Source organism: Lucilia sericata, unplaced genomic scaffold, assembly GCF_015586225.1.
Source record: "Lucilia sericata isolate MDLA Ls3-8-SP2 unplaced genomic scaffold, ASM1558622v1 Contig000266F_arrow, whole genome shotgun sequence".
NCBI lineage: Eukaryota > Metazoa > Arthropoda > Insecta > Diptera > Calliphoridae > Lucilia > Lucilia sericata.
Genome location: NW_023994291.1, coordinates 251,641 through 275,931, shown reverse-complemented (window position 1 = coordinate 275,931; position 24,291 = coordinate 251,641). Strand labels below are relative to the sequence as shown.

At 32.2% G+C, this 24,291-nt stretch overlaps 1 protein-coding gene across 1 annotated transcript; it reads left to right on the top strand.

Annotated features, from left to right (window-relative positions):
* Window positions 1–383: 383 nt before the first annotated feature.
* LOC119602979 (Bardet-Biedl syndrome 4 protein homolog) lies at window positions 384–23,050 on the top strand. Its single transcript, XM_037954822.1, is given in 9 exon segments — window positions 384–652; window positions 738–877; window positions 1,021–1,133; window positions 3,796–4,086; window positions 4,177–4,330; window positions 6,225–6,438; window positions 11,908–12,015; window positions 17,010–17,335; window positions 22,425–23,050. Coding segments are annotated over 9 exon segments (1,854 nt in total). The 5' UTR covers window positions 384–612; the 3' UTR covers window positions 22,893–23,050.
* Window positions 23,051–24,291: the final 1,241 nt, after the last annotated feature.

The window sequence follows — 24,291 nt, the reverse complement described above, 5'->3', positions numbered from 1 at the left end:
TATGTCTCTATATAGATTAATATTGTCTCGAGAATTTTATTATATAGTGTCGAGTATGGATGGAATTACAATCTAAACTACGAAAATAGATTGGTTTATAGTGGTGCCGGGTATACATATAAAATGTATATAGGCTATACTTTAAGTCGGCCATGTGCAACAGTAATTTCATACTTATTCCTTCAGCCATTTGTTTCCGTTACCGTTTGTCTTTTGAAATTTTTATTCAACTTTATTCACGTTCCATGTGATACATACATATATTTTTGGTTTGTTTGTACAATGGTTAACCATGGTAACCAAACATCAAATAAAGATATTTTTTTATTTATTTATTAAAAAAAAAAAAAAACTTTGACAAAGTACATTATACATTAGACCGCTTAGTGTTGCTACAAAAATAAATATGTTGTAAACAAGACTACATTAATTTAAAAGAAAAATTATAAAAAAAAAAATCAAAACGGTTTCTTTTTCTCAATAATAAAGGAAACATAAAAAGTGAACAAAACCTTAAGATTAAATCCTCCGCATAAAATAATAAAAAAAATATTCATAAATAACAACAAAAAGAATAAAAGAATTCAAAACATTAAATCCAGTAGACCTTAAATGGCAGAGGGAGAAATAACTTTGGAAGTGGCTAAAATAAGTAATTATCCTTTGTATTATCCAAAAGGAAATTTCTTTTCTTTTTTTTTTAAAAAACATTGTTCTTTATTAAATGTTTAAAGCAGCTCCCATGATGTCAGCGGGTACAAATATTGATTGGTTACTTCATATTTACTTTGCTCGCAAAGATTTCGAACGTTGCAAAAAGCTAATAGACCGTGAACTGTACAGACACTTAAATCCGGAGTATCTCTATTTTGTTAAGGTATTTAAAAAATTGTCCTTCCATTGCCTATAATAATAATAATAATAATAATAATGGCAACAAACAACAATTGTTTTCAATTTTTTTTTCTTATTATTAATAAATAACCTTTTTTTATATATATTTTGTTATAATTTCAAAAGGGTTTAATAGACCGTGAGGAAGGCAACAATATTGAAGCTTTGCGAAATTTACAAAAATCCTTGGAATTAAATTCTCAGAATATTGAGATTTACAAAGAAATTGGAAAAACATTGTAAGTTTATTTACACTCTTTCGATTTTATATGTGGGTAAGTACATATGTACATATGTACACACATATGCAAGAGTATTACTGTTTTTTAAAAATTCTTTGACTTATATGAAAGTATATGATAAACCAAGTGAACATGAAAAGTCCAGACTTTTTCTGTAATGAGAAAGATGGAATACTGTAACAACTTGTATTGCAAAGTGACGAGAAAGTATGGGAATATATGTAACTACACTTCACTACTTAAAGAATCTGGACTATAGACCAATCTATGGTCTATAGTCTCGACTATAGATTAGTCCATAATCTCGACTATAAATTAATCGATAATCTCGACTATAGATTAGCTTATAATTTCGTCGATAGCTTTAGCCCATAGTTTCAATAGATCACTTTTTAGTCTCGACTGTAGATTAATCTAAACTTTCGACTATATATTAGTCTGTCTACTCTATAAGGGGGTTATTTTGTAAATCCCTTCCCCTCACTTCACTTCATTTTTCATATAAATTGTTTTTGTACGCAAGGTGAAGTGTTTTACAAAATAAGGGGGTAAATTAGTTTAAAGTTTCGACTATCGACCAGTCTATACAACAGTCTATAGTCTCGACTATAGATCAGTCTATAATCGTGACAATAAATTATTCGCTAAACTCCACTAAAGATTAGTCTATAGTTTCTAGTCTATAGTCTGTATACGCTATAAACTAGTCTAGAGTTGCGACTATCGATCAGTCTATAGTCTCGACTATAGATTAGTCTATAGTCTCGACTATAGATTAGTCCATAATCTCGACTATAAATTAATCGATAATCTCGACTATAGATTAGCTTATAATCTCGTCGATAGCTTTAGCCCACAGTTTCAATAGATCACTTTTTAGTCTCGACTGTAGATTAATCTAAACTTTCGACTATATATTAGTCTGTCTACTCTATAAGGGTAAATCCCTTCCCCTCACTTCACTTCATTTTTCATATAAATTGTTTTTGAATTTTAAAAAATTTTTATGAAAATATTTTCAACGCAAGGTGAAGTGTTTTACAAAATAAGGAGGTAAATTAGTCTAGAGTTTCGACTATCGACCAGTCTATACAACAGTCTATAGTCTCGACTATAGATCAGTCTATAATCGTGACAATAAATTATTCGCTAAACTCCACTAAAGATTAGTCTATAGTTTCTAGTCTATAGTCTGTATACGCTATAAACTAGTCTAGAGTTGCGACTATCGATCAGTCTATAGTCTCGATTATAGATTAGTCTATAGTCTCGACTATAGATTAGTCTATAGTCTCAACTATATATTAGTCTATAGTCTCGACTACAGATTAGTCTATTGTCTCGACTGTAGTTTAGTCTATAGTCTGGACTATAGTCTCGGCTATAGATTAGTCTATAGGCTCGTCTATAGGTTAGTCTATAGTCTCGACTATAGATTAGTCTGTAGGCCCGACTATAGATTAGTTTAGAGTCTCGACTATAGATTAGTGTATAGTCTCGACTATACATTAGTCTATAGTCTCGACTATAGATTAGTCTATAGTCTATACTAGAGATTAGTCTATAGTCTAGACAAGAGATTAGTCTATAGTCTAGACAAGAGATTAGTCTATAGGCTAGACTATAGATTAGTCTATAGTCTCGACTATAGATTAGTCTATAGTCTCGACTATAGATTAGTCTATAGTCTCGCCTATGTATTAGTCTTTAGTCTTGACTATAGATTAGTCTTTAGTTTTGACTATAGATTAGTCTACAGTCTTGACTATAGATTAGTCTATAGTCTCGACTATGTATTAGTCTTTAGTCTTGACTATAGATTAGTCTATAGTCTCGACTATGTATTAGTCTATAGTCTCGACTATAGATTAGTCTATAGTCTCGAGTATGTATTAGTCTATAGTCTCGACTATAGATAAGTCTACAGTCTCGACTACTATATAAATTAGTCTATAGTCTCGACCATAGATTAGTCTATAGTCTCGACTATAGATTAGTCTATAGTCTCGACTATGTATTAGTCTTTAGTCTACAGTCGCGACTATAGATTAGTGTATATTCTCGACTATAGAGTAGTCTATAGTCTCGACTATAGATTAGTCTATATATATATATAGATCAGTCGATAGTCTCGACTATATATAGAAATATTTGTCGTACGCTATCTATGTAATTGTGTCCGTCCATGGAAAGCACGAGATTGCTGCATTAACTTGGTCGTGTTGTTAATAACCATATACCAAAAATCTCCAATGTCGGTCAATTATATAGTCGACCATGTCCTACTATAATTTGCTGCTTGTTACAAAACGAATTTGTTTTATTAAAACGGAACAATAAATATAAAACAAAAGCATTATTGGCTACATTTTTCCCGGAATCCTTACTGTATTGTTAAAATGTCTGTTTACAGTTCAAATTAAAAAATGTCGAAAAAATAAAAATACAATCAAAATTTCTTTGAATATATATACCTATCCTAATTAAAAATAAATGTTTCTCTGATTTATTTATAATGAAAAATTCCACGAGTTTAAAATATAAAAAAAGAAACAACAAACACTTTACAAAATTTATTAAACTTTCACTAAATGAAAATATCAAAACTTTTTAATATTCCTAGAATTTTTACAAATCAATACTATAACTTTCATTTCAGATTCATGATGGGACGTTACAATCAATCTTTGAGTATATTTCGCGAAGCTGAAGAACTATCAACACGTTTGGATCATGAAATTTTCCATTTCATTGGTGAGTTATTGTTACGCTCGGCAGCATCGCGCAATCAATTAGAATTGGCACATCAAGAGGAATTAGAAGCAAAAACATATTTTCAAAAAGCCGTACAAACTGGCAAAAAACTTGAAAGTTTTCAACGTTTAGCTGAAATACATCGTAAGGAAAAGGAATACAATAAAGCCATTGAGGTACTGGAGAACTGTTTGCTGTAAGTGGTATGAGTGAGATTGACATATTGTTAATGGGAATCAATTAATCTTGTGGTTTTGTGTGTGTGTGTGTTTTTTTTTATTGGTAGCCTGTCGCCTGAAAATACAGATGTTTTGACGGAAATTGGTGTTTTATATTTGAAGCTTAACGAAACACAAAAGGCTTTTGATCGCCTATTAGAAGTCATACAGTTCGATAAGAATTGTTTACGCGGCTTAATGGCATTTGGTGCCATATTACAGGTATGGATTAGCGATAAACTTTTAATTAATTCAATTACATGAAAAAAAAGTTTCTTTTCTCGACTACAAATACTGTCGAGACTATAGGCTATTCTGCAGTCGAGATAATGGACTATTTTATAGTCAAGATAAAAGACCATTCTAAACTCAATACTGTTCTATAGCGAAGACTATATACTATTCCATAGCAAAGGCTATATATATAGCAAAAACTATAGACTATTCCATAGTTGAGACTAACTATTCTATAGATGAGTTTATAGACTATTCTATAATCGATACTAAAGCTTATAGGATAGTCTATAATCTCATCTAAAGACTGTTCTATAAACAATTTTATACCCAAGACTTTAGACAACTTTATAGTCTAGACTATAGACTTTTCTATAGTCGGGAACGTAGGCTATTCTTTAGTCGAGACTATTTTATAGGCGAGTCTGTAGACTATTGTATAGTAGGTCCTATAGACTAATCTATAGTCTAGACTATGGACTAATCTATAGTCAAGACTATAGACTAGTCTGTCTATGTATAGTCTAGACCATAGATTAATCTATAGTCGAGACTATAGACTAATTAGTCGTATAAACACAGACTATTTTATAGTCTCGATTACAGACTATTCTATAGTCGAGACTATAGACTATTCTATAATGAGTCTAGTCTATAGACTAGTATATAGTCGAGACTATAAACAATTCACTTCTATAGTCGAGACTAAAGACACTTCTATAGTCGAGACTGTGGGCTCTTCTATAGTCGAGACTATAGACTATTCTATAGTCGAGAATATAGACTAATCTATATATATACTATTCTATAGTGGAGTACAATTTATAGACTATTCTATAGTGGAGCATAAAGACTATTCTATAGTCGAGCCTATAGTCTAAACTATAAATTAATCTATAGTCGAGGCTATAGACTAATCTGTAGTCGAGACTACTGACTATTTTATAGTCGACACTATAGACTATAGACTAATTTATAGTCTAGACTATAGACTGATTTATAGTCTATACTAGAGACTGATTTATAGTCAAGACTATGGACTGATCTATAGTCTAGACTACAGACTGATACAGACTATTCTATAGTCGAGACCGTCGACTTTTTATAGTCGAGACTATAGACTATTCTATAGTTGAGACCGTAGATTTTTATAGGCGAGACTATAGACCAATCTATAGTCGAATCTAGTCTAAATCTAGTGAAGAATATAGCTTAGAATCGATTGATTAGTCTATTGACTAGTCTACTTACTATTGACTAGTCTATTGACAAATCTATTGCTAATCTATTGGCTATTTTACCGAGTAATATATTGTATGGTTTAATGACTAATCAATCAAATTCTCTATTGTCTCTTCTATTGACTATTCTATAGGCTAGTCTATTGACTCGTGCAATAATCCTCTTATTATATTGTCTAGTCTATTGACTAATTCATTAAGTAGTCTATTGACTGACAAATCATATGGAAATCTTCCTTAATTAGCTTATGCTAATAGATTTTTTTCCAGCTAATATTTGCATACTGAACAGTAGTATAAGCCTTAATGATTTGTTCAGTGTCCTTTTAGGTAAAACATCTAAACTCCGTTAACTTGCACCATCATACACAACAGATTACGAATTTGAATAAAACAATCAAAGCTAAATTTGAAATTGGCCCACAATAGCATTGGTACATAAAACAAAAATATAACGTTTTTCATTTGACTATATGTACTTACAAATATTACCACAATTTTGAAAAGCATTCATTCTATTCTGTTCTAGTAATTCGCATTGTTTTACTTTTTCTTTTCATTTATTCACCCATTCATCATTGTTCTAACTATTTGCAATTTTACTTGAATAACTTACACTATGAATGGTATATGAATGTCAGTCCCGCAACGATGTTGATGGTGCCTTGGGAAAATATAGAGAGATTGCTGCCCTAAAGCCAGACATTGCTGAATTATGGAATAATATTGGTTTGTGTTTTTTCAAAAAACAAAATTGATTGTGGTAAGTAGAAGGATAAAATATCATTTTATTTATAGTAAATTCCACAAATAAAATAATTCATTTCCATAGCATAGAGTGGGCAATTTATTAGCAGTGCTACGATTTTATAAGAAATGCACTTAAACTAAAAATATAACTTTTAAATATTTTAGACATAAGTCTTCCTTATGTCAGGGGAAAGCATAATTTTAAGCTAAAACTTTGCTGTTTCCAAAAAAAAACCTAAAATTACATTTATTGAGAATATTCATTTTCCCGCTTGAGAATTATTGTCATTTTAAGTAAATTGCAGGGATGGTGCAGAAGGCCGGGAGGAGCTGAGGGGGGAAGAGAGGAGAGAAAGAGAGCAGGAAGAGGGGGGAGGGGGCGAAGGAGAAGGCAGGCAGACAGGGGCAGGCGAGGGCAGCAGGAAAAAGCAAGAGGGCGGGCACCAGGAAAGGACAACGCACGGGACAAGGGAAGGGGGAGGGAGAGAACAGGGAAGGAAAAAGGGAGAGCGAGCGAGCGAGCGAGCGAGCGAGCGAGCGAGCGAGAGAGCGAGCGAGCGAGCGAGCGAGCGAGCGAGCGAGAGCGAGCGAGCGAGAGAGCGAGCGAGCGAGCGAGCGAGCGAGCGAGCGAGCGAGCAGCGAGCGAGGAGCGAGCGAGCGAGCGAGAGCGAGGAGCGAGCGAGCGAGCGAGCGAGGAGCGAGCGAGCGAGCGAGCGAGCGAGCGAGCGAGCGAGCGAGCGAGCGAGCGAGCAGCGAGCGAGAGAGCGAGCGAGCAGCGAGCGAGCGAGCGAGCGAGCGAGCTAGCGAGCGAGCGAGCGAGCGAGCGAGGAGCGAGCGAGCGAGCGAGCGAGCGAGCGAGCGAGCGAGCGAGCGAGCGAGCGAGCGAGCGAGCGAGCGAGCGAGCGAGCGAGCGAGCGAGCGAGCGAGCGAGCGAGCGAGCGAGCGAGCGAGCGAGCGAGCGAGCGAGCGAGCGAGCGAGCGAGCGAGCGAGCGAGCGAGCGAGCGAGCGAGCGAGCGAGCGAGCGAGCGAGGAGGCGAGCGAGCGAGCGAGCGAGCGAGCGAGCGAGCGAGCGAGCGAGCGAGCGAGCGAGCGAGCGAGCGAGCGAGCGAGCGAGCGAGCGAGCGAGCGAGCTAGCGAGCGAGCGAGCGAGCGAGCGAGCGAGCGAGCGAGCGAGCGAGCGAGCGAGCGAGCGAGCGAGGAGCGAGCGAGCGAGCGAGCGAGCGAGCGAGCGAGAGCGAGCGAGCGAGCGAGCGAGCGAGCGAGGAGCGAGCGAGCGAGCGAGCGAGCGAGCGAGCGAGCGAGCGAGCGAGCGAGCTAGCGAGCGAGCGAGCGAGCGAGCGATCGAGCTAGCGAGCGAGCGAGCGAGCGAGCGAGCTAGCGAGCGAGATCGAGCGATCGAGCTATCTATCGATCTATCTATCTATCTATCGTATCTATCGAGCGATCTATCTATCTATCTATCTATCTATCTATCTATCTATCTATCTATCTATCTATCTATCTATCTATCTATCTATCTATCTATCTATCTATCTATCTATCTATCTATCTATCTATCTATCTATCTATCTATCTATCTACACGCAGAGAAAAACATGGTTGTGGTAACCATGTTCTAAGAGCAACATATTATGGTTAAAATTATGATTGTAGTCTTAACATAATATCGTTATTGTAAAAAATTTAAAATATCATATTATGATTAAATACCGTTAAAATATTTCATCATAATATTTTTCTATTTATCATAATCATATTGTTATACATGATCATATTATGATCCAATGTGTCAAAATTTCGTTTAAAGATATGCATCGAAAACAAAATAATTTTACTGAATCAGTAAAAATACAGTTTCTAAAAAAGGAAAAAAATATATATATATAAATAAAGATAACATACTTACAATACTTAACACACTTCGCAAATTTCAATTTGATTCACAAAAACATAACTACATTATTCTATGCAAACTGAAATACTTATACATTTAATGCTATAAACCAAATGAGAATTATTTCAACTCATTTTATTGTCGCCTAAAAAACACACACGAAAAAGTAATCTGTGTGAGCAAAAGTAGTTTTGTTGTTGTATTAATTTGTTGATGTATCAGCAGACATATAACAACATAACATATAATGGTTATTTATAACAACATAACATACAATGGTTATATAACATAACATATTATGGTTATTTGCAAGTTTAAATGGTTGTTAATAACAGGATATGTTTTCCTTGTTATCAGTATTTAGTTGTTGTAAAAATAATTATGATTCAGTGAATTATACTCAAATTTATAATTGCCTGGAACATGAAAATGTTTACAGTAACTAAAATATTGTTAAAATCTAATTAAAATAACAAGTATATGTTTTTGAAAACAATATATTGTTACAGTAAGCATGGGATAGTTGCAGTAACCATTTTGAACCATGTTTTTTCTCTGCGTGTATCTATCTATCGATACACCCTAATGTATGACTGAGTCCAGCAGTTCATTGCACTAGTTTCACAACATTAATATAACATTATCTTTCGACTCACATACATAACTCAAGAAATTTACACATTTTATTTGTGTTTTTTATATTTGAAATAAATAACATTCCTGCAGATTACAGACAGTACTTTTAGAACACACTTATTGTATACCCTTTAAGAATTGTTTACATTTCACGGCCCATGTAATCTAACATAGGTTTCAATAACAATAAGCAATCGAAAGTATCGTTAGTTGGAATTGTATTGACAATTCCTTTTAAGTATTTTACATACGAATAGTTTCACTCATAGAGAAACGTATGGTTTCAGTTTTTAACATAAACATGGAGTTGTCAATTTTGCACTTTTATAACCGCAGGATAGCGAGCAAGTGTTTTGCGTTCGTAACTGTCTGTTCGAGATTTATAATCCACATTTATACAAGTTGAATAAGCAAAACAAGAAAACAAAATATGATCACAATTCTAAATTGTGTATGACATTTCAAATGACAAAAGATTTATGTATGTTTTCCTCTTAAAGTCATGGTTGCTTATTTTTAACCCTTCTACATGTGTTTGTCAATAAAAAACATATAAATTTGAAATATTTTTGTAATAGTTGGTAACACTTAAAGATAACACTTTAGTAACACTTTAGATATCAATGGATAGAAAATTAAAAATTTGTCACGCTTTTTAACCGAAAATCAGCCATTTAATTAATAATAAATTAAATATAACAAAAATAACTATATATTCTTAAATGATTGCGGTTATATATTGTACTTTTACAAATTTATAAATATGTAGTGCTTTACATAACCACGCCAAGAAGCATGAATCGTTTATCACTTACTTAGGCAAGCATGAAGTTAAAAAAGGAATACCGACTTAAAATAATTACAACAAGCCATTATTATTATCAGGGCTGAGATTTTCATACATATTTTTTTCTTTCTCTTAGGTGAATTTAACCTTGTAGAGCTTAGATTAAATGAGAATCTATAAAAGCAGCCTTTTTGGCCCTTTTTTCAAAAGGTACCTTTTGTGATTTCTATAATATTGAACCTTGAACCATGAAATTAAACATACAGAGTCATGTGTAAATGAAAATCTTTAATATGGGACTTTTTGATACTTTTTTGTACCTCTAAAATTAATGAATATCTATAAAGGGCTATTTTCTGGTACTTTTGCGTTACCTAACTGGTACTTTTTGAGTTTTCTATCAAATAGAACTTAGAAATATGAAATCAAATGTGAAGCTTTCAAAAGATACATTTTGGTACTTTTTCATTATACATCGGGTACGGGAGAATCTATAAAACTGAACTTTTTGGTACTTTTTGGTTATACAACTGGTACTTTTTTGATTTATATTTAACATTGAATGTAGAATTAAGCAATCAGGTGAAATTAACCATGTAGAGCTTAGATTAAAAGAGAATCTATAAAAGTAGCCCTTTTCGTCCTTTTTTCAAAAGGTACCTTTTTTGTTTTCTATAATATTGAATCTTTGAACCATGAAATTAAACATACATAGTCATGTGTAAATGAAAATCTATAAAAAGGGAATTTTTGATACTTTTTCGTACCTCTAAAATGAATGAATATCTATAAAGGGCTATTTTCTGGTACTTTTGCGTTACCTAACTGCTACTTTTTAAGTTTTCTATCAAATAGAACTTAGAAACATGAAATTAAACGAAGCGGAGTTCTAACTAAATGAGCTTTCAGAAGCTTTCAGAAGATACATTTTGGTACTTTTTCATTATACACATCGAGTACGGGAGAATCTATAAAAGTGAACTTTTTGGTACTTTTTCGTTATACAACTGGTACTTTTTTGATTTATCTTTAACATTGAATGTAGAATTAAGCTATCAGGTGAAATTAACCATGTAGAGCTTAGATTAAAAGAGAATCTATAAAAGGAGTTTTCTATAATATTGAATCTTTAAACCGTGAAATTAAACATACGGAGTCATGTGTAAATGAAAATCTATAAAAAGGGAATTTTTGATACTTTTTCGTACCTCTAAAATGAATGAATATCTATAAAGGGCTATTTTCTGGTACTTTTGCGTTACCTAACTGGTACTTTTTGAGTTTTCTATCAAATAGAACTTAGAAATATGAAATCAAATGAGAAGCTTTCAAAAGATACATTTTGGTACTTTTTCATTATACACATCGAGTACGGGAGAATCTATAAAAGTGAACTTTTTAGTACTTTTTCGTTATACAACTGGTACTTTTTTGATTTTTTTGTAACATTGAATGTAGAATTAAGCAAAATATAAAAACCTCAGCTCTGTTTATAATTTAAAAATTAATAAGTACATATGCACTTTAAAAATAAGAAGATTCAAAAAAACTTTTTAAAACTTAATTTGAAAGCTTCTGGCCTCAAGTACACACACATACACACATTAAAAGGCAAAACCACAATAATAATTAAAATCAAAAATCCCATAATAATAAAAGTGAACTAAGAGGTTAAAATTTTAAATAAATAAACTTTAATGGAATACAGTGTGACAGATTAAAAGTGACACAAAATATAAAAGAATCCTAAAACACTAAGAAAGACACTGAAATTTTGAATCAGATTTCAAATCATACTGTGTTCTATGAATGCAGTTTCCTGGATACAGTTTCTTAAAATTTTCCAAACAATATTTCTGGCAAAACATCGTTCCCAAGACATTTTAATCTAGTTTGAAATAAAATCCTCTAGTCATGTTTTACATTAGTCCAATATCTTTAATATATTAAGAATGCTAAAGTCCGCATACATACACATACATCGTTAATATGTATACCAACTAAAAGCTATTCAAAAGACCTTTCATTTGCTATACAATTAATTATCTAATTAAATATGTTCATACTTTTTTTTAACTTTTAAAATTTACAATTTAATTTCCCACTAACAATATAAACTTTTTATTTTAATTATTGTCCTTAATAAATGTGTTAATTTCCACTGCGTTCCACTGTTTATTGTTATTATCATCACACAAGTTATTTTGTTAAAAAAAAACTTAAAACAATGACTTTAAATAATGTGTTGATCTTTTGTTTCTCTTATCTTTTTCATAGCACAACAGTATGCCAGTGCTTTTCATACTTTAGCAGCCGCCATAAATTTACGCAAGGATAATGCTGAATGCTATATGCTACTTGGTAGTAAGTGTTGTTTAACCAATTCTTTATACGCACAATCATATACATACATATATATTAGGGTGACTTTGATGTAAAAGGGAAACAAGTTTTGAAAAATGTTGTTTCAGTTCTTAATAAAAAAATGGGGTGGGGAAGGAGTATATTGGTCATATACCCACAAAACTAGGTCCTGATTAAATTTAAAAGCCATCTTGCCATGTCCGTTCGTCTGGTTATCAGAAAATTACTTTAACGCATAAAAACAAAAATGTTTTTTTTCCAATTAATACATTTTTTAGTTCGGAAGAGCTCAGGTCCTTATTGCAAGTATTGCGAATGATTTTAAATTATCAGTTAATGGAAACTTTAATCTGGTATTGATCAGGTTTTTTGTAAGTCGCCCTAATTAATTTAAATTATATCCATATAAATATATAAATACGTACAGTTGTGAGCAAAATGAAAATTTTCAAGAGCCTTCTTTTAAAACGACATAACTTCTTCGGACTATTACTTCATTATGTTGCCTGTTTTGTGCTCACAACTGTACATACAAACATGAGTTTATATACTGCGTGTACCCGGTATTACCCGACTATAGACTAGATTATAGACTAGACTATAGTAGACAAGGCTATAAACTAAACTATAGACTAGACTAACCATAGACTAGACTGCAGACTACAATATATAAACGAGACTACAGACTCGACTACAGACTAACAAGAGACCATACCATAGACTAGGCTATAGATTAGACTATAGACTAAACTACAGACTAAAATATAGACAAAACTATATAATACAGACAAAACTATATAATAGACTAGACTATAGACTAGACTAGACTAGACTAGACTATAGACTAGACTAGACTATAGACTAGACTATAGACTAGACTATAGACTAGACTATAGACTAGACTATAGACTAGACTATAGACTAGACTAGACTAGACTAGACTAGGACTAGACTAGACTAGACTAGACTAGACTAGACTAGACTAGACTAGACTAGACTAGACTAGACTATAGACTAGACTATAGACTAGACTAGACTAGACTATAGACTAGACTAGACTAGACTATAGACTAGACTATAGACTAGACTAGACTAGACTAGACTATATACTAGACTATAGACTAGACTATAGACTAGACTATAGACTAGACTATAGACTAGACTATAGACTAGACTAGAAGACTATAGGACTAGACTATAGACTAGACTATAGACTAGACTATAGACTAGACTATAGACTAGACTATAGACTAGACTATAGACTAGACTATAGACTAGACTATAGACTAGACTATAGACTAGACTATAGACTAGACTATAGACTAGACTATAGACTAGACTATAGACTAGACTATAGACTAGACTATAGACTAGACTATAGACTAGACTATAGACTAGACTATAGACTAGACTATAGACTAGACTATAGACTAGACTATAGACTAGACTATAGACTAGACTATAGACTAGACTATAGACTAGACTATAGACTAGACTATAGACTAGACTATAGACTAGACTATAGACTAGACTATAGACTAGACTATAGACTAGACTATAGACTAGACTATAGACTAGACTATAGACTAGACTATAGACTAGACTAGACTAGACTATAGACTAGACTATAGACTAGACTATAGACTAGACTATAGACTAGACTATAGACTAGACTATAGACTAGACTATAGACTAGACTATAGACTAGACTATAGACTAGACTATAGACTAGACTATAGACTAGACTAGACTAGACTATAGACTAGACTATAGACTAGACTATAGACTAGACTATAGACTAGACTATAGACTAGACTATAGACTAGACTATAGACTAGACTATAGACTAGACTATAGACTAGACTATAGACTAGACTATAGACTAGACTATAGACTAGACTATAGACTAGACTATAGACTAGACTATAGACTAGACTATAGACTAGACTATAGACTAGACTATAGACTAGACTATAGACTAGACTATAGACTAGACTATAGACTAGACTATAGACTAGACTATAGACTAGACTATAGACTAGACTATAGACTAGACTATAGACTAGACTATAGACTAGACTATAGACTAGACTATAGACTAGACTATAGACTAGACTATAGACTAGACTATAGACTAGACTATAGACTAGACTATAGACTAGACTATAGACTAGACTATAGACTAGACTATAGACTAGACTATAGACTAGACTATAGACTAGACTATAGACTAGACTATAGACTAGACTATAGACTAGACTATAGACTAGACTATAGACTAGACTATAGACTAGACTATAGACTAGACTATAGACTAGACTATAGACTAGACTATAGACTAGACTATAGACTAGACTATAGACTAGACTATAGACTAGACTATAGACTAGACTATAGACTAGACTATAGACTAGACTATAGACTAGACTATAGACTAGACTATAGACTAGACTATAGACTAGACTATAGACTAGACTATAGACTAGACTATAGACTAGACTATAGACTAGACTTAGACTAGACTATAGACTAGACTATAGACTAGACTATAGACTAGACTATAGACTAGACTATAGACTAGACTATAGACTAGACTATAGACTAGACTATAGACTAGACTATAGACTAGACTATAGACTAGACTATAGACTAGACTATAGACTAGACTATAGACTAGACTATAGACTAGACTATAGACTAGACTATAGACTAGACTATAGACTAGACTATAGACTAGACTATAGACTAGACTATAGACTAGACTATAGACTAGACTATAGACTAGACTATAGACTAGACTATAGACTAGACTATAGACTAGACTATAGACTAGACTATAGACTAGACTATAGACTAGACTATAGACTAGACTATAGACTAGACTATAGACTAGACTATAGACTAGACTATAGACTAGACTATAGACTAGACTATAGACTAGACTATAGACTAGACTATAGACTAGACTATAGACTAGACTATAGACTAGACTATAGACTAGACTATAGACTAGACTATAGACTAGACTATAGACTAGACTATAGACTAGACTATAGACTAGACTATAGACTAGACTATAGACTAGACTATAGACTAGACTATAGACTAGACTGTAGACTAGACTGTAGACTAGACTATAGACTAGACTATAGACTAGACTATAGACTAGACTGTAGACTAGACTATAGACTAGACTATAGACTAGACTATAGACTAGACTATAGACTAGACTATAGACTAGACTATAGACTAGACTATAGACTAGACTATAGACTAGACTATAGACTAGACTATAGACTAGACTATAGACTAGACTATAGACTAGACTATAGACTAGACTATAGACAAGACTATAGACTAGACTATAGACTAGACTATAGACTAGACTATAGGCTAGACTATAGACTAGACTATAGACTAGACTATAGACTAGACTATAGACTAGACTATAGACTAGACTATAGACTAGACTATAGACTAGACTATAGACTAGACTATAGACTAGACTATAGACTAGACTATAGACTAGACTATAGACTAGACTATAGACTAGACTATAGACTAGACTATAGACTAGACTATAGACTAGACTATAGACTAGACTATAGACTAGACTATAGACTAGACTATAGACTAGACTATAGACTAGACTATAGACTAGACTATAGACTAGACTATAGACTAGACTATAGACTAGACTATAGACTAGACTATAGACTAGACTATAGACTAGACTATAGACTAGACTATAGACTAGACTATAGACTAGACCATAGACTAGACTATAGACTAGACTATAGACTAGCCTATAGACTAGACTATATATAGACTTTACAATATGGCGGCATAACATTCCATAATGAACTGCTGCACTTTCCTTTCCTTTCGAGAATAGCTCTAACGGTTATTTTAAATCTCATATAAATCAGTTCAGTAGTTTTTCCCTAAAAGTGTAACAAACAAACGTACCAACCGATTAAATGGTCTGATATTAATTACATATATATATAAGATATGATTCATTAAAGTATTATGAAATTAAGTATTTAATTTTATAACACTTTCTTAAATGAATTTTATATTGATAATTAATAACTTTAAGTAATAAAGACCAAATAATGAAGGCCAGTAGGTAGTATCCTTGTATTGAAAAGATACTATTCATATATAAATTCTATGAAACAACATAATTATTTCTTTAATTAAAGAGTAAAGATGTGAAAACAATTTTCCTTTCATACGTGTTTATTATCTGAAAGACAGGTAGAGTATTGGTTTATTAGGGTTAGAGTTGGTATGTAGTTCTGAAATTTTAAATGTAAGCATATATCTTCTGTGTCCATATTAGTTTTTACGATGATTTAGCTATGTATGATTATCGGCATATCAGTTAAAATCATGGTATTAAAAATGGCCAATATCGGTCAACCTTTTCACGTAGCCCCAATACAGTGACGGTAATCTTTATGAAATTTTGCACAGATTAATTTAATGTATCCATAAATCTTGCGATAATGTTTTGTGAAAATCGAACCTTATTTGATCCTAGCACCCATATAAGATCCGCTTCATAAAATATGCAGAACTGGATTAAAAATAGCAGTTTTATATATAACAATCAATCCACAATCGGCCATACTCCCCATACAGCATCTCCTATAGAAAATCAATACATTAGGGTTGTGCCAAAACAAAAGTTTATAATGTTCCTTTGCTGGTTTTTAGAGGTTTCTGTGATATTTTGCATATATCTTACAAAGACATATAAGAAGTATTGTTGTTTTGCTTTCATTTAAGTTGGGAATTATTAGTAACTTTTATTTTCAGAACCACCCTAATATAACTACATAATATATAAATATCATATGTAATAATTCCATTAATAAAACCTCTTTATATATTCTCTATATTAATAATTTTCTTTTTTGTTTTTCTACAAAATGTTCTCCCTTCTTCTCGTATTTTGCTGATATACTTCATACAAACTTATCAAGTTTGTTTACGCAAACTTGAGGATTTCGATAATGCCTTCACAGCATTTGAACGTGCCAGTGCAATCTCTGCCGCAGCAGTTGCCACTTCAACCACTTCATCATCTACAGCTGCCACAGCTACAGCCTCTAACTCTGCGACAAACAATCAAAGTGTGAATAGTAAGACTACTACTGGAGGTAACACTAGCAGTAGTACGTCCCATAATCCTTTAATACATCTAAATTTTGCACTATTTTGTTATGAAACTGGTCGTTTGGCGTTGGCTACGGAACAATATAATCGCTTTGTTGGTTGTGCCCAGGATTTGATGCTGTTGCCAACTGAAGTAAGTGTGTCACAATTAAGAGATTTACAATGGATTTACTCAGTCGGGCAATGGCATTGATATTGACATTGACTTTGAAAAACAATGACAATGAACAAGTGTATTTAAACACTTTTACAAATATAAAACAAAAACAAAAAAAAAACTAACAAAGAATAAAAACATTATATTATAGAGAATAATGTATAGAAATATGCCTGTAACATAAGCAAAAGTGGTAAAAGATTACAAATATTTTATGTTTTTTGTCTACACAGGAGCTTATGACTGAACTTTTATTAAGATCCCAGCAAAAAATTTTGTTAATGTTTTAAGTAATACATAACTAAATATTTAACCTTGGTAGACTGTGAACTAGTCCATTGGTTACTTTATGGTCTTCTCTGTTGAAAAGTACATAGACTACTCTATCGTCAACTCTATTATCTAATCTATGGACCAGTCTATTGACTACTCTACGGTCTAATCTAATCGCTTTTATATGAACTAGTCTATTGATGTCTACTTCATAGACAGCTCTACGAACTGGTCTATTGTCTAATCTGATGAGTTGTATTTGGACTAATATATTGATTGTTCAAGTTCAAGGACTATTCTAAGGACTCGTTTATAGACAAGTCTATAGACTACTATTTTAACTATTCTATAGAGTCGTTTACTGGATAGTCTATAGACTAGTCCATGGACTATTCTATCGACTAATCTATTGTCTATTCTATACGCCAGTTTATTGAGTATTCTGTGGCCTAGTCTATTGACTTAGTCAATTTGACTATAAACTTATAGTTCTGAAATACAATTAGAAATGATGTAAGTTATGGACTACCCTATTGACTTGTTTATGAACTAGTCTATAGACTCGTCTATGGACTAGTTTATTGACTAGTTTATCTATTCACTATTGACTAATCTATTTACTAGGCTTTTAACTAACTTATGGACTCATCTGTTGATTAATCTATGGATTTATATATGTTGATTAGTTTATGGACTCATCTGTTGACTAGTCTATTATGAACTCTATTGACTAATCTGTTGACTTTTCTATTGACTAGTCTATTGAATAGTTTGTGGACTAGCCTATTTACTTTAGTTTATGAACTAGTCTATGGACAAACTTGTCTATGTAATAAGCGATCAACAACTCCATGGACTAGTCAATTCACGAGCTTATGAACTTATATATTCTCACTAGTCTATTTACTAGTCTATGGACCGGAGACTATCCTATGGATTAGTCCATGTTAAAGTATACAGACTAGTTTATGAACTATTCTATTGACTAGTCTATTGTTTAGTCTTTGAATTAATCAATTGTCTATTCTATGGACCAGTATATTGACTACTCTATGGACTAATCTATTGAAATGACTAGTCGATGGTCTAGACTATTGACTAATTTAAAGACCATTCTATTGAATTGTTTATGAACTAGTATAGACTTATCTATTCACTAGTATATGAGGTCTAGGAACTGGTCTATGGATAAATCTGTTTACTATTCTATGGACTAATCTATTATAAACTCTATTGACTAATCTATTGACTAGTTTGTTGAATCATTTATGGACTTATCTATTCACTAGTCTATGAACTAGACTATTTACTTCTAGATGGCCTAGACTATTGACTGACTATTCTATGGACTAGTCTATGTATTAGTCTACTGACTAGCCCATAAACTATTCTATCGACTAGTCGATAGTCTACGAACTAGTTTTTTTACTAGCCTATTCACTACACTATGATCTGGACTATTTTATGGACTATTCTATGTAATAGTCTACTGACTAGCCCATGAACCATTCTATCGACTTGTCGATTAACTAGTCCTTAGATTAGTCTATTGACTATTCTAGGGACCTAATTCAATGGACTATTGCTTTATCTATGACTTGCCTATGGACTAGTCTATTGATTAGTTTATGGACTTCTCTAATTTCTATTATATAGTCTACTCTACTGACTGGTCTAAAAACTAATCTAGTCTATGGACTAATGAATTGACTAGTCGATGGTCTAAACTATTTACAAATCTATTAACGAATTGATGGACTAGACTATTAACAAGTCTATTGGCTCGTTTATAAATTAGTATATTGACTTATATATGGAATATACTTTTGACTAATTGATGGACTTATTTTTTAACTAGTATATGGACAGCTCTATTGACTAATCTATTTCTTTGTCTTTTGACTTTTCCATGGACTCGATTATTTAATAGCCCATGTGGACAATCTGTTGACTAGTCTATGGACTGATCTATTGCCTAATCCATGGACTAGTCTATGGAATATTCTATTTTATAGTATTTTGTTTATTCTATGAACCAATCTATTTACGGTTCTATTGACTGATTTATGGAGTTGTCTAGTATATGGACTGGTCTATGGACTAATTTGTAAACTAGTTCAATGAATAGTCCATGGACTAGACTTTACACTTATTTAGTTAGTTTAATAGTATCGAATTGTCCGTCCCTGATCTGACTACATATCAACATTCGTTTTCAGTTAATTTTGATATATTTTATTCTTTATGAAATCTTTAATAAGAACTTAATTTTCAGCCAAATTTTATATTTGATGAAATCATATCAGAAATTCTTTTCTCATGATGTTTTTATACAAAACTTTTATATATTAACATATACAGTAGCCGCAAACTTTACATGACATTTACATAATTATTATTATTTATAATTTAATTTCATTTCATTTAATTGTCTATTAATGTTAATAGTTAAATTATATTTATGAAATTTAATTTAATAAAAATGTTTTAATGCATAACCAACCAATCATGCAAATTTTTTTTCTCAGTATTATAAAGTATTTAACTGTTATACACATTAATAATTTTAACAATTATTAAATTATAAATTAAATGGAAAATGTAAAACCAAAAAACTTCTGTAGTTATTTACAAGTGACACCCAATAATTACACGTTTAATACTGAGAAAAAAAAAAAACAATATTATTTTTCGTGGCCTTTAAACATTTTCAGTCTTTGTTTATTGCCCACAATGTCGGTATTTAAAATTACATTAAAATGTTTTTATTAAATGAAATATTATGTAAACTCTTGGCACAATGAATTGTAATGGTTGGGAAATGTATGTTTTTCTTAATAACACATTTTTAATATGAAAAACAAAATATACTTTACTAAAGATATCAGAATTTTACCATTATTTAAGATTTTCAACACATCGAGTCCAAAAATATGATAAAATCCCCGTTTTTCGCCATGTTTGATACGATTTAACAGCGCAAAGACATCATTATGTATTATGAAAGTCCTTCTTCAAGGTATCTTAATCTAAAGCGTAGTAGTAACAGTTAGAACACGATATCTCTAAAATCCGTGACGAACGGTCCATTAGTTATTGACTAGTCTATCGACTAGTCCATGGACTATTCTATAGATTAAACTATTTACTAGTCTATTGTTTAGTATATGGAGTAGTTTATTAAATAGTCTATATACTAATCTATGGATTGGCCTACGGACTTATCTATGGATTACATAAAGGTCGAATCAATGGACTAGTATATGGACTTACATATGTTTATTACAATTTGGGCTAGTCTACTCTATGGGCTAGTCTATTAAACAGTTTAGGGTATTCGCTATGGACTATTGTCATATCTAGTTTATGGACTTATATTTACTGGAATTTGGACTACTCTATTATCTTTATATGGACTTGATTATACTATTGACTAGCCTACTCTATGGAATAGTCTATTGTCCATTCTATGGGCTAGTCTATTGACTACTCCTAGTCTACGGACTATCGTCTTGAGTAGTTTATAGACTGAATTATACTAAGAATTAGTGTATGGACTACTCTATGGACTAGCCTATTAAACTGTTTACGGACTTATCTATGGACTAGTCTATAAGCTAATTTATGGACTAGTCTATGGATTATTGTCTTATCTAGTGTATGGAATTATAATTGCTAGTGTTTGGACTCCACTATTAACTATTTATGGACTTGACTATACTTCGGACTAGTCTATTGACTACTAGTATATTGACTACTCTATGGACTAGTCTATTGATTAGCCTATTAAATAGATTACGGACTTAACTATTTGCAAGTATGTATATGGTCAGAGCTACGGACTGAACTATGGACTAATCGCTTGACCAGTTTATGGAGTAATGTATTGATTTTTCTATGACTAGAAATCCGCTGATGTTGAATGCTCCCTGGTGAAAAAAAAATCCATTTAATATAGCTGTTTAATAAGAATCGGGTTGTTCCGGATCTAATTGTCGTAAGTACGACTTTGGAAATTTAGTTTATATCGGTGTAGATTATCATATAGTACAACTTGAGCGGCTATACTTTTCAACTGGTTTTCTGGTGAAGTTTATAATTTGTACTGTTTTATAATGCGACAAAGAATATATACTCCCAAATGACCTTCTTTAAGTCTGTATGTTTTCTTAAAAACAATTATCTCAAGGCCCCAAATATATTTATGATCCAAATCCTGGATAGTTCTATAAGTCATTTATCAACTAATTCAAGTCATTTACCAATTAAAATTCCCAAAAAAGAAAATCAAGACAGTCAGATTAGTTACGAGCAAGATCAATATAGTTTGTCCTAAATTCCACTCCGATTTTCTTACACCAATATTGAAAGATGTCAGAAAAAGACATCCAAGAAGCATTTATTTAAAAAATTTAATTTTTCGATATAGAAAACTGCCATGTGATTCTTTCAGACAGACAACTTTGCATATGGGCTAAGATATATAGTAATCCGGGGGGCATTCTAAAAACTCAAACAACTTTGAAGAGAGTTTTACTTAATTATATTTTTTGGGAAAGTTATAATCAAGACCTCTTTCTACGTAGGCGGGAAAATTATTAAATTCTTTCGGAAAGTGGTTTTGTATTTTCGCTTGGTATATTCAGATTTGAAGATCTTATTATTGGCTTTCGATTAAAGCAATTCTTTAATAATTGAAATACTCAACATATCTTTAACTATTTCAATATTTAAACATGAATTTAATAATTTATATTTCTTTCTTTCTTTTCATTATTCATTATTGTTGTAGTATAAGTTTCAAGCAACCAAACTGAAATCCTTATTGAAAATTTCCTCAAGTCATATTTTAAGTTGCGGTGACACAGCAAATACTTCTGCAACTGCTGTTGTTGTTGCCAATGATGCTGTTGATATAGAGGCAGCAGATTTTGCAACAAATACTACAAAAGCTGATGATGATGATGCCAGCGTTAGCAATATTTACAATTATGTAAATGTTATCGAAAGAAGAAACAATGTTCCGGATGACTATGATGAAGAAGAAGTAGAAGAAGATGAGAAAGTAAAGGATGTGGTAGAACAACGACAGCAACGTTTGAAAAATGACAACAGCTACAATGACAAATACAATGTCAACGCTGACAATGATAAAGACAAAGAGAACAATGATTTTGCCAGAGTTTCGGAGTATAATGACACAATGTTTGTGAAACAAAAATCGAAATTACCATTAGAAGTAAATGCAGTGGTCAACTGAGAATTGTGCAACAAAACTAAAGAGTGACTAACCAACCGACCAAACAACTGACGACTAAATGTTATTTTGTTTCTCTTTTTGTTTATGGTTACATGTTTAAAATAAATATTGTCATAGAAATAGTTCATGCATATAATTTTGAATAAAAAAGTTCGTGATTTAAATGCAAAAAACTAAATTCATAAATTAGGGGTACATTTCTTGCAAAAATTTGCTATATAAAAGTTTAAAAAGCTTAAATTTTGAAAATATTAAAGGAAACGATTTTTCTTTCTTATATCATTGGATAAGAAACTGAGTTTATTTTTACAAACTTTTAGAATAGGTCAATCCTTTAGGAGTTTCGAACTTTTTCATAATTTGTTGGCCTGTGTTATTGTCAAACTTATAAAGTACTTACAAAATTATTTAGAGCTATTCAAGCAGCAATTTCCAAACGCTTGCGAGCAGTAGGATTCATTCAAAATCAGGGAAAATGGGTGCCATACGAATTGAAGCCAAGAGACCTTGTGAAACGGTTTTTATCTGAAATGCTGCTTAAAAGCTATAAAACAAACTCATTTTTGAACCGAATCGTTATTTGTGATGGAAGAGGGATCCATTACAATAACACAAAACGTAAGAGATTATATGAGGACAATACCAAAGCTATCCACGAAGCTAAGGTTATACTCTGAATTTGGTGGAAACAAAAGGGTTCTATCTGTTATGAGCTGCTAAAACATTATATGAAACCTAAATGCTGTACTTTGGGGAATTCAGGTTCCTTAAGATCGTTGATCGTTTTGACACAATTGAAATCACAATAGATCTACAGTCATTGTTAACATCACCTACTCATTCCAATTTACTTACACTGTCAGTGGTCAAGGACCTCTCTCGATGCCTCACATATACAAATGTTCGAACAACCTAACTTCACCTCAATTAGTGACATCTATTGATTATGCATATAGATCTAGCACAATTTATATGACTATTTATGCGCCCTCAGAACAAAATGTGTTTTCTATAAAGTTCGCGTTAGAACCAAATGTATTCAAAAAGCAAAAAAGTCACCCTAATATTTATACAAATAAAGAACATTATATTCCAAATGTCCATAAGGGTTGAATGATATGCTTAATTGAAATAATAGTTTGTACAATGAATATCAAATAATAATAATAACAAAATGAGATGCTTATCTATCAAGGACACATTACAAACTTCAGGCAAATATTGAAACATGAGGTATCAGGTTTAAATTACAGCAAAACAAAAAATAATTAACCATTTAACACTCCCATGGTCAAAAGTGGTCTAATTTTATGAAATATGTATATATGTATAAAAACATATAGAATGGACCAGGTTGGTTTCGAAAGAATTAGTTATACAAAACGATAAAACCATCAAT